The 18246-nt window shown below is 56.5% G+C and overlaps 1 protein-coding gene across 1 annotated transcript; it reads right to left on the bottom strand.

The window, feature by feature from the left end:
• Positions 1 to 874: 874 nt before the first annotated feature.
• ZMYND19 (zinc finger MYND-type containing 19) lies at positions 875 to 9211 on the bottom strand. Its single transcript, XM_060101182.1, has 6 exons — positions 8987 to 9211; positions 7557 to 7616; positions 6758 to 6864; positions 6015 to 6155; positions 1395 to 1575; positions 875 to 1212 (listed from the first exon to the last, which is right to left on the bottom strand). The coding sequence occupies exons 1-6, from the start codon at positions 9035 to 9037 to the stop codon at positions 1069 to 1071; spliced, it is 684 nt and encodes a 227-aa protein (XP_059957165.1). The 5' UTR covers positions 9038 to 9211; the 3' UTR covers positions 875 to 1068.
• Between the last annotated feature and the right edge of the window lie 9035 nt (positions 9212 to 18246).

Genomic DNA, 18246 nt, shown 5'->3' with positions numbered 1-18246 from the left:
CCTCGGGGTTGGAACTGAGCCTTCCCTCCTGCTCCCCGCATGTTGCTATCACCCATTTCCCCAGTCCTGTTCTCCAGGACGCCCTGCCCAGGAGGCCTCCAAGTTCCGCAAAAGCAGCTACGGAAGCTCAGCTCAGTTCACAGACCAGAGGCCACAAAGGGGCTGGCCCCAGCCAGGGAAGCAGAGCACACACAGGGTGTCCCAGGAGATCTGCAGGAACAATGCAGGAAGGAGGGCGTGGCAGGAGCCCGCAGGGCCAACGTGGGGCCAGGGATGACCCCACACGGATGTCAGCCTTCACTCTCCCCGGAGACCAGCAAGTTCCCAGCCACACCACCCAGCTTGCGGCCCCCAGGCGGCTTGGCCAGGTGTACAAGATGCTGCCCAGCCCTGAGATCTGCAGCTCCCAGAAGGAGCACAGGAAAGCAGTTCTCACCCCTCGGGCTGCTCCAAGTTGCAGGTGGACCTCAGCAGTCCTGCTGGGAGAAGCCCACCCCGCCCCGCCCCGCCCCACCCCAAGCTCCCAGGCACCCACTGCATGAGCTCAAAGGGGCCGAAACAGGGGCCGAGCAACTAACCACCCTCAGCAGCTCCTGCTGCAGGACAGGGACAGGTCTGGGTCTCCCTCACGCTCCCACGCAGCCTGGGGGTGGGGACGGCAGCCCTCGCACCCGTACCCACACCACGGATGCCGGCCGAGGCGGAGAGCAGACAGCAGCCAGGACGCCGGGCGGTCCCACCCTTTACTTTGCCCCAACCCGGGCGGGCCGCCCTCCTCGGCTCAGCCGCCCGGAAAGTGAGTGTTACAGCAAATGACCCTATTTGTACTTTCTAACCCTCCCGCTGCCTCCCCCCCAAAAAAACTGTACATGAGTTTACAAACATATTAACATATAAATAATGAGAAGCGTCCCGGGGGGCCTCCCAGCTGTCTCTGCTCCACGGGGTGCGGGGGGGCCTCCGGTGGCGGAGCAGGTGCAGGTGCAGGAACAGCCCCTCTGGTGGCCCCGGTCCAGCCGCCCGCCGAGCCCGCAGCCCGGGGAGATGAGAAGCCCCGTGACCGCCCGGTCATCGCTCCGGCTCAAGCTCGTGCTGGAAGGGGCGCCTCTTCTCCCGACAGTGCTTCTTGTGGGCCGGCCAGTCCTTCTGCTGGCACTGGGAGCCGCAGTAGCGCGCCACCTGGCAGCGCCCGCAGATGTTGAACTCCCGGAGCTGAAAGGACACAGAAGAGCGGCGCTCCGGTCACATGGCAGACCTGCGAGGACCTGGCCGCCCGTGCACCGAGGCCGGAGGGTCTGGGCCCCGGTCAGGCAGTGACAAAGGAACAGCCACCGCAGGGGAGAAGCCACGAGAGGGCAGTCCTAGGGGAGGCCCGGGGCTCCCCCGCCGCGCACCTGCTTCTCGATCATGGTGCAGGGCGGGTAATGGCACTCGTAGTAGGTGCAGGACGTCTCCTCCTCCTCCACCACGTCCCCGTTGGCGTTGTAGTACCGGGTCACGTTCAGGACGGGGAACTGCTCCTCTATGGGGTCCGTGGGCAGCTGCTGAATCGCCAGCCAGTATAAGCTTTGCTCCCTTAAAGAGAAGCAGGCGCTTCAGGATGCCTTGGCCAGGAAGGGTCAAGGTATGGAGGTGACAGTGAGTGACCCCAGGGTGGACCAGCTGCTTCCTCTTCTCAGGCTGCCCCGCCCCCAGTTTTGCAGCTTGACTCTCCTTTGGCCCACCGCACTGCCTGGGCTCACCTGTCCGTAACATCCAGTATGTAGCCTGTCTCATCTTCCCACTAAAAGGCACAGGGCAGGGCTTTGTCTGCCTTGCTCGTCAATCTCCCCAACGCCTGGGACGGCTGCACACAAGACAGGCACGGAGATCACGTGCTCGCGGCCCCAGAGGCGCCCACATCTGCCCCTGGTTGGCCTGCCTGCCCAATTGCTGTGAGCTGCTCTACACCCCCCCGAACACTTCTCTTGCTGGTTGGGGCCAGAAGCTTGTAAGTGCCCGCACCTGCCCCACAAGAGGCACAGGCGGTGGGGTGAGCACAAGGCAATGAGCGGCCCGCTCTGGGGCTGGCCTCCAAAGGAGGCACCTCCCGCACTTCGAGAGCAAACGGATGGGTGGCCCATCCCCTTCAACCCACCCACCCTCTCTGGAGACCGGGCCGGGAGGGACTTGGATAAAAAAGGGAAGTGTCTGGCACAGTACTGTAAATCAACTATACTTCCAAAAAAAAAAAAAAAAAAAAAGGGAAGGGTCACCCTCTTCTAATGTGACAGACAAAAATTCATTCAAAATGGATCAAGGACCTAAATGTAAGACCCCAAACAATAAAACTCTCAGAGAAAACAGGACAAAAGCTTCACAACATCGGATTTGGCATTAATCCTGGATATGACACCAAAGGCACAGTAACAAGAGAAGAAACAGGCAAATTGGACTCCATGAAAAGCCGATTATTTTGTGCATCAAAAGAGACAGTCAGGGGCTTCCCTGGTGGCGCAGTGGTTGAGAGTCCGCCTGCCGATGCAGGGGACACCGGTTCGCGCCCTGGTCCGGGAAGGTCCCACATGCCGCGGAGCCACTAAGCCCGTGGGCCACAGCTACCGAGCCTGCGCTCTAGAGCCCGAGAGCCACAACTACTGAGCCCACGTGCTGCAACTACTGAAGCCCACACAGCTAGAGCCCGTGCTCTGCAACAAGAGAAGCTACCACAGTGAGAAGCCCGCGCACAGCAATAAAGAGTAGCCCCTGCTCAACGCAACTAGAGAAAGCCTGTGCACAGCAACGAAGACCCAATGCAGCCTAAATAAACAAACAAACAAATAAATAAAAACTTTAAAAAAAAGAGACAATCAGTAGACAATCAATAGAATGAAAAGGCAACCTACAGACTGGGAGAAAATATTTGCAAACCATATATCTGATAAGGGATTTGTACCCAGAATATATAAAGAACTCTACAAGTCAACCAAAAAAACAAACGACCCAATTTAAAAATGGGTAAAGCATCTGAATAGATGTTTCTCCAAAGAAGATATACAAATGGCCAAAAAGTACATGAAAAGATGCTTAACATCACTGATCATCAGGAAAATGCAACTCAAAACCGCAATGAGACCGCCTCACACTCTTGGGATGGCTACTATCACACAAACAGAAAACAAGTGTTAGCGAAGGTATGGAGACACTGGGGCCTCCATGCACTGCTGGGGGGAAGGTAAAATGGCGCAGATGCTGTGGAAAACAGTGTGGAGCTTCCTCAGAAAGTAAACAGAATTATCCTATGAGCCTGCGATCCCACTTCCGGGTACACACTCTGAAGAATCAAAAGCAGGGACTCGAAGAGCTCTTTGTACAACTGTGTTCACGGCAGCATCATTTACGACAGACAAGGGGTGGAGACAACCCAAGTGCCCACTGATGGATGATGGATAAACCAAATGTGCCATACACACACACACACACACACACACACTCAATGGAGTATTACTGAACCTTAAAAACGAAGGAAATTTTGACACATGTTATGACATGGATGAGCCTCAAAGACATAAATAAGGCGAAGTGAAATAAGCCAGACACAAAAAGACAAATGCCATATTAATCCACTCAGATAAGGTCCAAGGACTTGTCAATTCACAGAACAGTAGGTACCAGGGGCTGGCAGAGGAGATGGGTGGGGAATTAGTGTTTAATGGGGACAGAGCTTCGGTTTGGGAAGATGAGAGAGTTCTGAAACAATGGTAGTGATGATACATGACAATTTGAATTTGTTTAATGCTACGGAACCATGCACTTAAAAATGGTTAAAACAGTAAATGGTATCTGTATTTTGCCACAATAAAAAGATTTTTTTAAAGAAGCAAAGGGTGAAAGTCAGGATCTGGGAGAAAACTGGCTACTTTCTGAGCCCTTCAATGAAGTCCTAGAAGACAGAGGTGAGTTTCAGTCCCAGCCGGCTTCTGAAGGCAGAAAGGGAGGAAAATGCACCTTTGCAAAGAGCACCTTCCACCCGGCTGGGCCGCCCTCGTGGCCCCACTGAAGTGACGCCAGGAAAGCAGAGCAGAAGGTACATGCCTGGCAGGAGCTGTGCTGCCGAACCGCCCGCCTCACATATGGGGTGATTACTACAAAGAGCCGCCATGCGGAGGCCACTGAGTGAGATGGAAGGATACGTGACGCCGGGCCAGCGGGGAGTTCAGGCCACCCTTGGGCTGGCTCTGCCCCGACAGGTGGAGGACTGCTGGCGGGCCGACCCCAGGCTGGCAAACTAAGGCCAACCCCAACCCATCTGCTCCTGGGCCAACCAGCAGGGAGAGGCCCCTGGGGTGGTCCTGGGCCTCCTGGGAGTGGTCTGAAGGAGAATGGGGCAGCTGGGCCATGGCCTGGGGAAGACCACCGGTGGGGCAGCCCTGGGTGTAACAGACCCTTTTCCAAACAGGTCTTCTTAACCGTGGTCGCCTCATCTCACAACAATACGTGGTGCTCAGATGGACAAATGCTGAGATCCCAGAAAGGCAGACCCATCACTGGGTGACACGGTGGGCAGTGTCCCTCCGGTGTCTGCAATGGGCAGCAGCAGACCTGCATGGAGCCTGGGAGGGTGAGCCTCAGGCCTGCCCTGAACCCATGTGAGTGCTGGACAACTTGGGGGAAATCCACGGAGGCTGGTGTTCCGCTCAGCCGCCCTTACACTTGTCCTGATGACACAAGCTTCCTTCTGTTGATGAAAGAACCCTCCTGCCCCCAGCACGGAGACAGAAGTGACTCAAAACAAGCTGACTCCCCCACGCCGCCAGACACTGCTGAGGAAAGCGGGTGTGCAGCCCTGGCAGCCGCTCCTGAGACCTGGAGGTGGCTTTGTGGCTTTCCACATCTCAGCAGGGGAGCCATTAAGGGTCCTATCTTTGCTTCAGCCAAATTGGGCTTAGTTTCTGTCACTTGCAACCAGAAGTCTAGATTCACATAACCTCCAGGAAGATGAAAATCCTAACCCAGCTACCACAAGAGGATCAGCCTCCCTCAGGAGGGGGCTCTTAGGATCAGCCTCTAACAACAGAGTAGAGACCCCTTATGCCTGGAGACCCACCCCCTCCCCTCGTACAGAGTTACGGACACCCCTCCAGAGCTGCAGCAGCATCGGATTGGATGTGGCCTTCTTACACCAGGGGACCATCCCCCACCAGCAAGCCCAGCTGGCCGGGCAATCCTGCCATTTACTACCTCCAGTGCATGGGGCTCTACCAAGACCCCAGTGGTGACCACTGCAAAGGATCCACCCAGTCTCCATCCTAAGAAACACTGACACCCCTGCACCGACCTCACCAACTTCTGCTTGTAGGGGAAGTCAGCACCAGCACCGCCAAAGTCAGGAGAAGCTGCCCAGGGGCCCGAGGAGATGCACAGAAGCCCTAGGGAGCCCCTAAATGATGCACAGGTGGCCAGGGACACCCTGGCTCATTTTGGCTCCCATCCTGCTGGTCCCCCAGCTCTTCTAAGGGCTCCATGAAGTCACAGAGGGGCTTGTTCCTGGGGCCACGGGAACTGCCCTCGGAGCATCCCCTCCACCCAAGTCCTCAGGACCAAGGAAAGGTGGAGGCCGAGCGGCCAACCCCCGAGCCACACTGTCCTGCTTCCTTTAAACCACTGACCAGACAAACTGTTTACAAAAGAGCATGACAGCAAGACCCATCTGTGTGCACAGGGGCATCCCTGAGATGAAGACGGCTCCTACATCTCAAGGGCGTCCTGCCCACCTACAGGGGACCGGCCCACACAACCCCTCTCCCCACGAGAGCCAATTCAGAAGACCAGTCCAGAAAGATAAGCATCCAAACGGTCTCCTCCCCCAGTGAAGAAAAAGAGGACCCCCGCACCCTGAGAGAAAACGGCCAAGGTCACCAAACCCACAGAAGCCTCAGAGCACAGAGTAGACGCGGGCCCCTCTTGGCAGTGAGCTTGGAGGGGCCACCCTCAGGGGCATCTCGGTCACATCACCAGGCCCCAAGAAGACCCACCTCTGCTTGCTGGAGGTCTCCTCGGCTCTGGGCCGCCAACCCCATGGCACCAGCTGCAGGTTGTCCAGGCGATTGTCCACAGTGACAGCGTTGAGATGCACCACCTGAAACCCAGGGGCGATGCCCCCCCTGTGCCGCTCCCTAGGAAACAGACAGTGCTCCAGATGGGCTCCCAGCCCTCCTGAACGCCTCAGCCGTGTGCCCTGAACTGGTCCCTTGTCACACCGACAGGACCCATCAGGAGCAAGGCTGCGGGGAGGAACCCAAGTATGTCAGTCTGTGGCCCAACCAGGACAGGCCACGTGGACAGCCCAGCCCCTGGATTTTAAGAGCTAGGCTGCGGGGAGCCAAGGAGGGAACCCGAAACCATCTCACACACAGCCTGGAGAACACCCCACTTGCGTGGTCCCAAGTACTTTGGAACCTCGCTGTTCACACAGAAGAGGGGAAGGCCCTTCCCCAACCCAGAGGAGGGGCCAGACCCCACCCACCCCCAGAGGAGACTGTGTCCCAAACACACCGAGCAGAAAGGGGGCTCAGCCTGCAGACTCTCTGGCTGCACTGCCAGTGCCACAGGTCGCAAAGCAGCCACCCCTCCAGGATAGTGACAATGACACAGAATTAACTGGGAGACCTGGGGAAGGCACCACGTGTCAACAAGGGGTCTGCTGGCTCCATGAGCCCCGTGCACCTCAGGGCTTGTGCAAAGCCGACAGGGGAAACAAGCAGCTTGGAACACCCACCACAGCAGCTCATGAAGGAGCCTTCCCGACCCCCTTCCTCGGTTCTTGTCAAAGGCGTATGCAAATATCTTAGCACCATTTCCATCTGCGTCTACTTCCATCCGGGCCTGAGAAAAAACAAGAAAAAGCTCTGTTAAAAAGGCTCTGATTATCAACAACATTCCAAACTAAAAAACAAGCCAGAGGGACAATCCCAGGCCTATTCCTGGGACCCTGGGGGTCTCCGGAGTCTCCCAGACACGTGGCACCAAGAAGCAGTCTCCTCTCGTGGAGGCAAGACACGGTCACGAGCCACTCTTTGCAAAACATTGTGGACACAGAGAAATAAATCTTCCTACCCTTAAAAAAAAAAAAACCCACCCAGTAAAAAAAAGACAAGCCCTAGACCAAGTAAGTGTAAAAGGGTGACATCTGAGGTAAGAGTGGGTCCACAGACTCGTGGAAGGAGGAGTGGGCGGGTGCGGACTGGAGCCCGCACAGCTTCATCAGGTAGGAACAGCGGAGGGCGAGAGAAGGGGGGCAGCCCTGGAGAGTCTCCCAGGGCACAGAAGCTTGTACAACTGAACTCAATCACAAACATGACACAATTTGTCTCCCTTTCAGGAAGAGCCTGCAACCAGGCGGAAGTGGGGGAAGACCAGCATCGCAGAGGCGGCAGGGGGCTCCACGGGGCAGTGACAGACAGCTGGAGATGCTCGCGTACCAGGTCTTGCCCTCACATCACAGGGAAGAAAACCAACCCCTTGTGACCCTCCTGGGCATGACTAAGGGCATGCCAGCAAAGGCACGGCGTCCTTACCTCAAAGGAGTAGCCCTCCACCAGCGGGATGTCCTGCTCATCTATCAGTGTGTACTTGGTCTGGAAATTAACGTTTCAAGACGTTACATTTGGAATCAGTACGAGGTACCGATAATGAGCAGAAGAGGCCCCTTGAGACTAAGCGAGGTCAGCAGGCGAGGGGCCGTCTGTCCTGAAAGCAGGCAGAGGTGCCAAAGCCTGGCCCTTCCCCACTCACGACTGCGCAGAGTCGCGGCATCAGGCTTCACTTCCCATCTGCTCGCGAAGAACCAAAAGAAGTGCCACAGGACTGGACAGGTACTAAGCTGTGCATTTTAATGTGCTGATAAACCTAGTCCAAGAGTATGACGTCACTGGAGTAGAGGGAGGGGGCCGGGATTGAGGCAGAATATCCAGAAGGTTTCAGTTAACATTTATTTTATTTATTAAACCAGGCGGTCCTCACACAGGTGCTCACTGAATCGTCCTTCCTACCTCTTTGTCTGTCTAAAATGTTCCAAATAAAAGTTTTAAGGGATGACATTAGTGCAATCAGTCACTGAGTTCGAAGGGACCTCAGAGCTGATGGGGAGCCCACCCTTCCATAGTTAGAAAGTCATGTCCCCTTGCAGGAAGGGCAGGTAACGGTCCCCAAAACGGACCAGTGTCATTCTCGCTTGGAAAGCTTTTTTCTAGCATCTGAATCGGTTTTACCTTTATCTGACTGCCTCTGCTCCTCTCTCCCACCAGAAGCTTCCGCCGCTGGTGATGGGAACAGGGTTCCCATCCAGGGTAAGGTCCGTGGCTGGTGCAGCTGCACGGCCGGCCGGCTCCTGGAAACAGCCAAGCCTCAATGCCCACAGGTGCCAGGAAGCCCCAGCCTCGAACACGCGGAGGGCGGGGCCAGGTAAGGGAGAGAAGCAGAGGGAGGCCCTGCTCTGGCGAGGCCCACTGAGGCTCAGCCAGACGGGGCCGCCGCTGGCAGCACGAACCCTGCCCGAAGCTCACTACGGACCGGCAGGCACTGGCGGCGCGCACACGCAGGTCTCGGCGAGGAGCGAGCGCGCCGCCTCGGAAGGGCCTGCGCTCCCCGCGTCCTCAGGCGCAGCCACAGCCCCCTGCTCCCCGGCTACGGCGCATGGTCGGAGCCCCGGGCCGCAACCGGAGGAGGGCTGCCCCGGGAGCCAGGCCGCCGGCCCGCCGCCCGCAAACTGCCCGGCCCTTGCCCGTGCCCCGGCCCGGGTCGGGCCCCCGATCCAGCCCCCAGCCCCGCGCCCCCGACCCCCAGCCTCGCACCCCCGACTCCGACTCCCAGACCCCGCCCGCCACCCCCAGCTCCGGTCCGGCCCCTTGCCTCGCACCCCGGCCGCCTACTCCCAGCGCCGGCCCGGCCCCCGGCCCAGCGCCCCAGTCCCCCGGCCCGACCTTAGCCCCAGCCCCGCGCCGCTCACCTTCCCGGCCACCCGGCCGAGCCGCACGATGCCCAATTTGAAGTCGGTCATGGCCGGGCCTGCGCTCGGCCGGCGGCGCCTCTCCCTCAGGAGGTGCCGGGGCCGGGGCGGGGCCACGGCGAGCCGGGCGGGCCAGTCGAATGAGTCGGGGTCAGGATCGGGGCCGGGCGGGCGGGCGGGCGGGACGAGGCTGGGCCGGGGTCGGGCCGCCGCCTCCTGGCGCCCGCCGGACCTGCCACGCGCCGCCGCCGCCGCCACCGCGCGCACCTCAGCGAGCGAGGCCAGGGGCGGAGCGCGACGCCGACACACCCCCGCGCGCCGCCGCCCGGCCAATGGTGGGACGCGCAGCGCGCCGGCCGGCGCGCGCCGCCACGACGCAGCCAATGGCAGGAGAGAGGATGCGCAGGCGCGCTGAGGAGCTGGGCCAGCGCGGGGGAGGGGCGCGGTCGGGGGCGGTGCCTTCGCGGCCGCCCGGCGCACGTCAGTTTCGCGGGAAGCTTTGTGCGGGAGGCTACCGTACAGGCTCCCGGCCCCGACCCCTTACCCCGATACCGACCCGGCCTCCGCCCTCGCCCCCGCGACCCTGACCCGGCCCCCGCCCCTCGAGGAGGGCGGCCTGGCTCCGCGCCCCGGGCCTTCCGGGCTCTACAGGTCGGGGTCCCTGCGGGACTGGCTGCGGCTGCCAGTAAACCGTACCCCGTCCTCGGACAGCGGGCAGGAGGCCGGAGTGGGGACAGGGACCCGGAGCCCAGGGGCCACTGTGGCGTAGGGGCTGGGTCCACTGCCGACAGGCCCGCCCTCCTCCTCCCTGGCCGTCTCCACACAGGGGCCCGGATTAGGACCCTGTAGCCCAGGGGTCCCCAACCCCCAGTCTGTGGACCGGTACCAGTCCGCGGCCTGAGTGCACAGCAGGAGGTGAGCAGTGGGCGAGAGAGCGAAGCTTCATCAGCCGCTCCCTATCGCTCGCATTACCGCCTGAACGCGCCCCCCCATCCGCCCCCGCCCTCGCCCTCGGTCTGTGGAAAAACTGTCTTCCACGAAACTGGTCCCTGGTGCCAAAAAGGTTTGGGACCGCCGCTATAGCCCATCCTCGGGCTGCACCAGCCTTCCCTGGGCTTCGAGCCTGGGCTTCGAACAGCCTGCGCCAGGTCCTTCCTGAACTGGAACTCCAAGGGCTGAGGACTTTGGCGGGGCTTTACCTGTCTCCTGGCAACCACTCCAGCGGGCTCTCACCCCCAGCGCCCGATGAAACCACTCTACACCGGTGCACCCAACAAATTGCAAACCCCTGTTCTAGCGAGGGAGGCAGAAAAGGCCCGTGACGTGTGAGTTATATGCCATGTTAAAAAGTGATCAGTGCTGTGGGGAAACAATCAGCATTAGGGAGTTGAGGATCCAGGAAAGGTGGTGGGCGGGGTAGGCCTCATTGCCAAGTAATTTGAACAAACTGGGAGGAGGAGGAGGAGTGAGCCATGTGGGCTCTAGGGGAAGAGCATCTCCAGCAGAGAGAAGAGCCAGTGCCAAGGCCATAAACTGGGAACACATTTGGTGCGTCTGAAAAGTGGAGGTGGCCACTGTGAGCAAAGGAGTGCATGAGAGCAACAGGGGACGAGGCCAGAGACGTGGAGGACGGGAAGGGGACCATGTAGGCTCTCGTGAGGACTCTGACTTTTACACTCAGAAAAGTGAGCCACTGGAGGATTGGAGCAGAGGAATAGCTATTCAGTGCGTCACACTGGCTGATGGAGACAATGCCGGAAAGAGTGGGAGCAGGCAGGCTGTTTAGGAAGCCAGTGCAAGCACCCACCCAAGAAGCGATGATGTCGGGACACCTGTGGTGGCCGTGTTCTGTAGCAGTCACGATAGCCCTGGTTATGCTGCAGTAACAAATATCCCTCAATTCTCAGCAGCTTAGCAAAATAAACATGTATTTCTCCCTCAGGCTGCACGTTAAGGTGATAAGGCAGTTGAATATGTGAATATGGCGTTCAGGGAGGTGTCCAGCCTGGGGTACAGATTTGGCGTTCATTAGCATATTTGTCGTATTTAAAGCCATACAGCTGGATGAGCTCACCATGGGAGGAAATGCAAATAGAGAAAAAGAGAGGGGAAAGATTGAGCCCTGGGTACTCTCATACTAAGAGAGTATTTGAGAAGAGAAGGAGCTGGTAAACAGCAGGAGGACGTCAGGTATGAGGGAAACCAGGAGAGGGCAGTGGGCCAGGAGCCAAGTGAAGACAGTGCTAGGGTGAGTGGGAGGGATCAGCCTTGTCTGATGCTGCTGAGAGGTCCTGGTCAGTGGGCACTGGGAATTAGTCAATAGAGCACACAGCACGAGGGCACTGGTCACCTTGACAAGTAAGTGATGGAGGAATAAGCCCAACTGAACGGGCTAAGGGTGAGTGGAAGGAAAGGCTTGGAAACCTTGAGACTGATAACTCTTCTGGGGTGTTCTGGCTGAAAAGGAGCAGAGAAACGGCCAAAGCGAGAAAGAAAAGGCAAGTCCAGAGAAAGTGTTGGTTTTATAGTGGGAAAGGAAGCAGCATGTTGTCCACCAGTGGGAATGAGCCCATGGAGGAGAAAGAGGTGAGGCAATCGCCTGAGAGGGGAGGGCAGGGGCTGGCCTCTGACAGGAGCCTGGCTGGTTCAGCTCAGCCACAGCTTGAAGAGGAGTCTGAGAGGTGAGTGGATGTGGATGTAGGAATCTGGGAGGTTCTCTTCTGATGAGAACGAGGCCATCAGCTGAAGGTGAGAAGGGAGTGTGGTCCAAGGAGAGAGGACCAGGAGGACCAGGAGGGAACTAGGAAAAGACAGTAGGGTGGCCCGGCAGTGTCAAGGGGACCAGCCCGTGTGACTGTGTGTTTTTCTCCAGCCTATTTAGGCTGCTCCCGAGAAGGCAAGGAGAAAGAAGTGTTGGATTCAGCCAAGACTGCAGTTATGCTGGGCGAGTGCGGTGAGGTGAAGGGGAGAGAGCGAGCTGTCTAAGAGAGGGGTGCTTGCCCGGGGCATCTGAGCTCAGCAAGTAAAGAAGAGAGGACACCAGAGGGGGCAGATCTGAGGGTGGAGGTCCCGGTGGGTTCAAAGGATTGTGGATAGAGGCAGTGAGCGAGAACGGGAAGTGCTTCAGAGACTTCTGCAAGGGGCTGCAGGTGCTAGGGGTGATCGTGTCTCTGTTACCTGCTGACCTGTGACAACCCCACCCCCAAACTTCATGGCTTAAAACCACATCAACTTATTATTTTGCACAATTCTGTGACTGACTGGGCATCTTCTGTTCCACACTGTGTCAGCCAGATACCTCCTTTGGTTGGACTCAGCTGGGAATTTGCCTGGAGCACCTCATTTTCTTCCATGTGACCCTGGGTGTGGTGTACCATTATCCAGGCAGGAGAGCTGGACTGCTTACCATGTGGAGGCTCTGCTGTAAGTGACAGGTCCCAGTGGGCCTCTGATTGAATCACACCTGCTAGTATCCCGCTGGCCAAAGCAAGTCATGCAGGTGAGCTTGGAGTCCGTGTGGGAGGGGTGTGCACAAGAGCATGAGTCCTGAAAGTGTGGCGCGTTGTGGGGGCTGCCAGTGGAACAGCCTGCCCCCCACCCGTCCACCCTCTGACCCCTAATGATTCATGCTCCTCCCACGGGAAGAGCCTAGAACCACCACCTCACCGTGGCTCTTGGCTTATGATGTGCAACAAGGCCAGAGGCAAGGTGTCTGCCCCCCAAGACCCAATGTTCCAAGGGAAAGCACAGGATAAGTGAATAGACACCCGGTTCAAAAAGGAAAAGGGGGTGTGCCCCCTGCAGCCACGGGTGCACAACAATGTTGAAATCCAGCAGACAGCTGTCACAGTGCGCCTTTAAGGGCTTGTCTGCTCCCGGCCAGTGGCTCCCTAACCCACCCACCCTTTTTTATGGCTCCCAGTGGCTTCTCCCTCTGCCTCTTGGCCCTGCATGCTCGGTCATCCTCCCTTTTCCATGGGAAATGGGCCCTGTTTGCTGCTGAGTAGCTTCCTCAGCCTGCTTCTTGCCTTGAGACAGTTGAGAGCCCAGAGGCCTCTTTTATTTTGAACTTTGTCCATATTGTAGTTCAAGCAAATACAACCCCTAAAAAAAACTTTGTGGATTTTCTAGGTATCAAATTATAACACATTTTATTAGACAGAAGCTACACTGCAAATACCTTTGAGCGGCTCCTTTCTGCTGTGGACGTTGAGCCACGTGCTGTGGCACAAAGACCTCAAGACGCCTGGAGGCGCTTCTGTATGGCTGACAGCATCTATGAGGGTCCCGTCCCCTGGGAATCGTCACAGGTCTTAACAAGGGGTCATATGCCATGCCCTTGGATTTCTTTTAACCCTGAGGTCATGTTTTGCTGCAGTGTCCTGGATTTGATCTTCCCCACGATGCCATTTCTTACCTTGAGAACCTTTGCTGCCTGGAAAGGCTGAGACTGAGAAATAGTTTTTATTTTCCAGCTGCAGGACCTGGCTTGAAATACTTCCTCCAACTTCTGCTGGAACATGGAACATTACTTCTTTAGTTCATTTCTCTTTTCCTTATTTCACTTTAGCATAAATGACTGAAAGAAGCCAGTTGGCCCTTTACGCTTTCTGCCAGGAAAATCAGATCCTTAGATATATTTTCTGCCTTCCCCGTTACCACAGGCAATGTTGTCCCACTTTTCCACCAATACCTGACTGGGCTCCGCCCTTCTCGGGCCTCCACCAGCAATGTCCTCACTGCCTGCCAGGTCCTCCTGCTGCCCGGTTCCGAAGTCAGGGCCACATTTCAGAATTTTGTGATGGCAGCATCTCACTTTTTTTTTTTTTTTGAATTTTTGAGTTTTATTTTTTATACAGCGGGTTCTCGTGAGTTCTCTATTTTATACATATCAACGTATATATGTCAATCCCAATCTCCCAGTTCATCCCATCACCACCCCCCCACCACCACTTTGCCCCCTTGGTGTCCATACGTTTGTTCTCTACATCTGTGTCACTATTTCTACCCTGCAAACCAGTTCATCTGTACCATTTTTCTAGGTTCCACATCTATGCGTTAATATACGATATTTGCTTTTCTCTTTCTAGCTTACTTCACTCTGTATGACAGTCTCTAGATCCATCCACGCTTCTACAAATGACCCAGTTTCGTTCCTTTTTATGGCTGAGGTAATATTCCATTGTATATATGTACCACATCTTCTTTATCCATTCGTCTGTCGTCGGACATTTAGGTTGCTTCCATGACCTGGCTATTGTAAACAGTGCTGCAATGAACACTGGGGTGCATGTGTCTTTTTGAATTATGGTTTTCTCAGGATATATGCCCAGTAGTGGGATTGCTGGGTCATATGGTAGTTCTATTTTTAGTTTTTTAAGGAACCTCCATACTGTTCTCCATAGTGGCTGTATCAATTTACATTCCCACCAACAGTGCAAGAGGGTTCCCTTTTCTCCACACCCTCTCCAGCATTTGTTGTTTGTAGATTTTCCGAGACACCATCTCACTTTTAAGTGTCAGTGTCTGTTCCAGGTATGTGCTGCTGCATAATAATGTCTTAAAACAGTGTTGATTTTCTAATTATTCCGTGATGAGATTGGGCTCAGCTGGTTGACTTTTCTGCTATTGGCTGGTGGGTAGTTTGTCTCAAATTGTCACCATCAATTCCTTCCCTCCCTGTCAGGTGTGATGCTCCATCCTCACTGGTCCTGTGACTGTTTTGGGGGGGTTTTTTTGGCCACACTTCGCAGCTTGTGGGATCTTAGTTCCCTGACCAGTGGTTGAACCTGGCCCACGGCAGTGAGAGCACTGAGTCCTAACCACTGGACTGCCAGGAATCTCCCTCCTGTGACTGTTTTTTGTTTTTAATTTTATTTATTTAATTTATTTTTGGCTGCATTGGGTCTTCATTGCTGTGCGCAGGCTTTTTCTACTTGCGGCGAGTGGGAGCTACTCTTCGTTGCAGTGTGCAGGCGTCTCATTGCAGTGGCTTCTCTTGTTGCGGAGCACGGGCTTTAGATGTGCGGGCTTCAGTTGTTGTGGCACGCAGTCTCAATAGTTGTAGCTCACAGGCTCTAGAGTGCAGGCTCAGTAGTTGTGGCTCATGGGCTTAGTTGCTCCTCGGCATGTGGGATCTTCCCGGACCAGGGCTCGAGCCCATGTCCCCTGCATTGGCAGGCGGATTCTTAACCACTGTGCCACCAGGGAAGCCCCCTGTGACTATTTTGATGCACTTAATCTGGTAGAAAGTTCTGGGACTTCCAAGCCCAGGCCAGAGGACTGGCAGCTTTACCTTCCTCCCTCTTGGGGGCCTGCTCACAGGTAATCAGTCTTACTACCTGGAGACTCTCATGCTGTGCAGAACCCCAAGCAAACCATGTGGAGAGGCCTCAGGGAAGGGATACTTGAGCAGCCCCCAGCTGTCCCAGCCACCCGAGTCAAGGTGCCAGACACCAGCAAAAAGGACATCTTGGACATTCTAACCCAGGTAGATACCACACAGAGTAGAAGAGCCTCCCAGTTGAATGCAGCCTAGTTTTCAGAGTAAGTAATAAATTTGGTTGGTTTGTTATGCAACAATAGACAGCTGAAACAGCCAGGGTCCCTCACGGAGCCGCAGTCAGGATGTGTGAGTGAGGCGAGAAGTCTGAGACTCTTACGTCCAGGCTTTCCCTTTCTCTCTAGGTGATCTCTCCAGAGGAGTAGCCAGATATTGTCACATGGCAGCTCAGGACTGTCAGGGAATGAAAACAAAAGCTGCCAGCCCTTCTTAGAGCCTGAAACTGGCATGGCATCTCTCTCTCTGGCAGTTCAAGCAAGTCAAGGGGCCGCCCCATTCAGTGGGAGGGGTGGAACCCACCTTCTGATGGGAGTAACAGCGTGAGTGGAAAGGGGTGAGAGAAGTTGTTGGGTGACGTTGTTCAGACAAACCTAAAGCCACAAGAGGGGCTGCTGAGGCCAGCTGGGGCGGGGGTTCTCAGAGGACAGGAGTCAAGGCAATGAGCACTGCTTTGATCATGTTTTTTATTTTCTAGATCTTTGATGCTTTGACATCTTGAGGGCCTTGCTGGCTGTGGAGAGACTGCCCTTCCCAGGCTGGCTAATTCCTAGAGACAGCAAACAACTCACCCACCAACACACCTTTCACGTGCAAACCAACCGATCCAGAGCCCACGCCCCAACCACCTCCTGTCACCAACACACCAGGCCAGTATTTTCCTGCCTAAATCATCCAGGGCCAGGTACTGGACCACTAGAGACCACTGAAATTATTCAAACTATCCAATCCTAAACTTGCTCAAACTTGCGTACCCTGCCTCCTTCCCACTGAAAACATGGTAAAGGCTCTGGCCGAGCTCTCCTCTCCCTCCTGTTCCTGATGGCACTGGTGCTTGCCTGTGTGGCCCTGCACGGTGTGGCGTGCCCCACTTGGAAACTGTAAGTTCTAAACTCTTCTTTCAAGGCAGTTGGCTTTGTGTCTGTCACCTTACCATAGCTGATTAAAACAAATCCTGGGTTCATGTTAAGGCAGAGGCCAGGAGGTTGAGGTTGGAAGGAAACCTATATGGATTCTGAAGTCAGAATTCCTGCACAAGTGGTACTGGAGAGAATGATAGTGAGTGAGTCAGGAGCTGAAATCCCCAAAGAATAAGGGGGGCGGGCCTCGGCTTTGAAGGTAACAGCAGGAGTGGAGGGGAGAATGAATTATTATTCTGAGAAAATGAGAGTTAAGGCTGGCAGCTATTAGGGAAAAGGGGAAAATGGTCTGGAAGTGGTCATAAGGAGTCAGGAGAGCATCCACCCTACCTGCAGGCCCAGAGGTACAGGGGTTGTACGAAAATAAACATTTACACTTTAGAGCCTCCAGGGGAAGCCCGGGCTCCATGAGAGCATGAGGAAAGGAATGTTTAGAGAAGAGCGAAGTCAGGGTGGTGATGATGGTGGACATGAGGGCACACCAGCACGGCTTCTAGAGGGGAGAGGGGGTCAGAGGAAAGGGTGTGCAGAGCCCTATAGGGTGCGCTTGTGGGAAACAGGTGTGACCTGGGGCAAGGTCACCCATTTTCTGCCCCCATCTCCTCCATCTCAGCAGCAGCCAACACAGCGTCTCTCCCTGCGTCCTCAAACACTTCCTTTTTGATTTCGGCCATGGACACTTGTTTTTTGGGGGCTGCCCACCATCCTCCCCCATCCCATGGGCACCCCAAACTCCTTGTTCAGGGAGTTTGCACAGTCCTGACAGGAAAGTGTCAAGCTGGCCAGTCAGACCCTCCCTCCTGAAGCATCAGAATCCCCGGTGAACCAGGTGGACCTGGCGCCTGCTGCATAGCCCTGGCCCTCAGGGCCTTCCTGGCTGCTCCCTTTCCTCAGCCTGGCCCAGTGGACCCCTCAGCCTGTAAGGCCCTCTCCTTTTGCTGGAGGGCTAGACGAGGTGTCTGTGGCTTTCACCCCCACTTCTGACGTCATCAGTGTCCTGAATAGAGGTACATTTACAAACAAGGGTCTCACAAATCGTTCGTCCTCTGTCTCCCGCAGACTCATGCCTAGAAGTGCCAGTTCACTTGGCTGCCTAACAGGCACCTCTGACTCTGCCGGTCACGATTTCTCCCCTTCCCCACCGCCCAAACAACTTGTATCTAGGCCGGTCGTCTCCATCAAAAAAATGCCACCCCATTCGCCCAGCTGTTCTGGACAAAAACCTGGCCTCACCTTGACGCCCTCCTTCAAGCAACCCCATATTTAACTTGCCAGTAGGCGCCCAGCACCTCCTCTAAGCCAAGCACGGCTTTCCCTCTCCTAGGCTCTCGGATTTGCCCTCGAATCCGCCCCTGGGTATCGAGCCCCGCCCCTCACCTCTCCCTCCCGCTGCTGCAGGCCAAGCGCTCCCCGCCCCGACACAAGCCCAGCCTGGAGAGTTCCCTCAGTGTAGAGACGCGGCACGGTGGAGACCCCGGGGCGGAGCCTGAGAGGGGGCGTGGGCCCGGCCCGCCCCCTCCACAGGTGAGGCAGCAGGGGGCGCAGGTGCGCCGGGTTCCCGCAGGCTGCGCCCGAGCTCCACCCTACGGGCCGGGACGGGGCGGGGAAGGGCGGGTTGGGGGGACGGACCGAGGCGGGGCTGGGGGGGGGCGGGCAGGAGCCAGCGTGGGGAGCTGGGGGGCCGAGGGGGGCGGGGACGGGTGGGGACAAGAGGGGAGAGGGAGGGGGCGGGGGGAGCAGGGGGCCGGGCGAGGCGGGAGCGGGGGCGGGGCGGGGGCGGG

Source organism: Mesoplodon densirostris, chromosome 6 (assembly GCF_025265405.1).
Source record: "Mesoplodon densirostris isolate mMesDen1 chromosome 6, mMesDen1 primary haplotype, whole genome shotgun sequence".
NCBI classification, from domain to species: Eukaryota; Metazoa; Chordata; class Mammalia; order Artiodactyla; family Ziphiidae; genus Mesoplodon; species Mesoplodon densirostris.
This window is presented reverse-complemented; position numbering and strand designations above follow the sequence as displayed.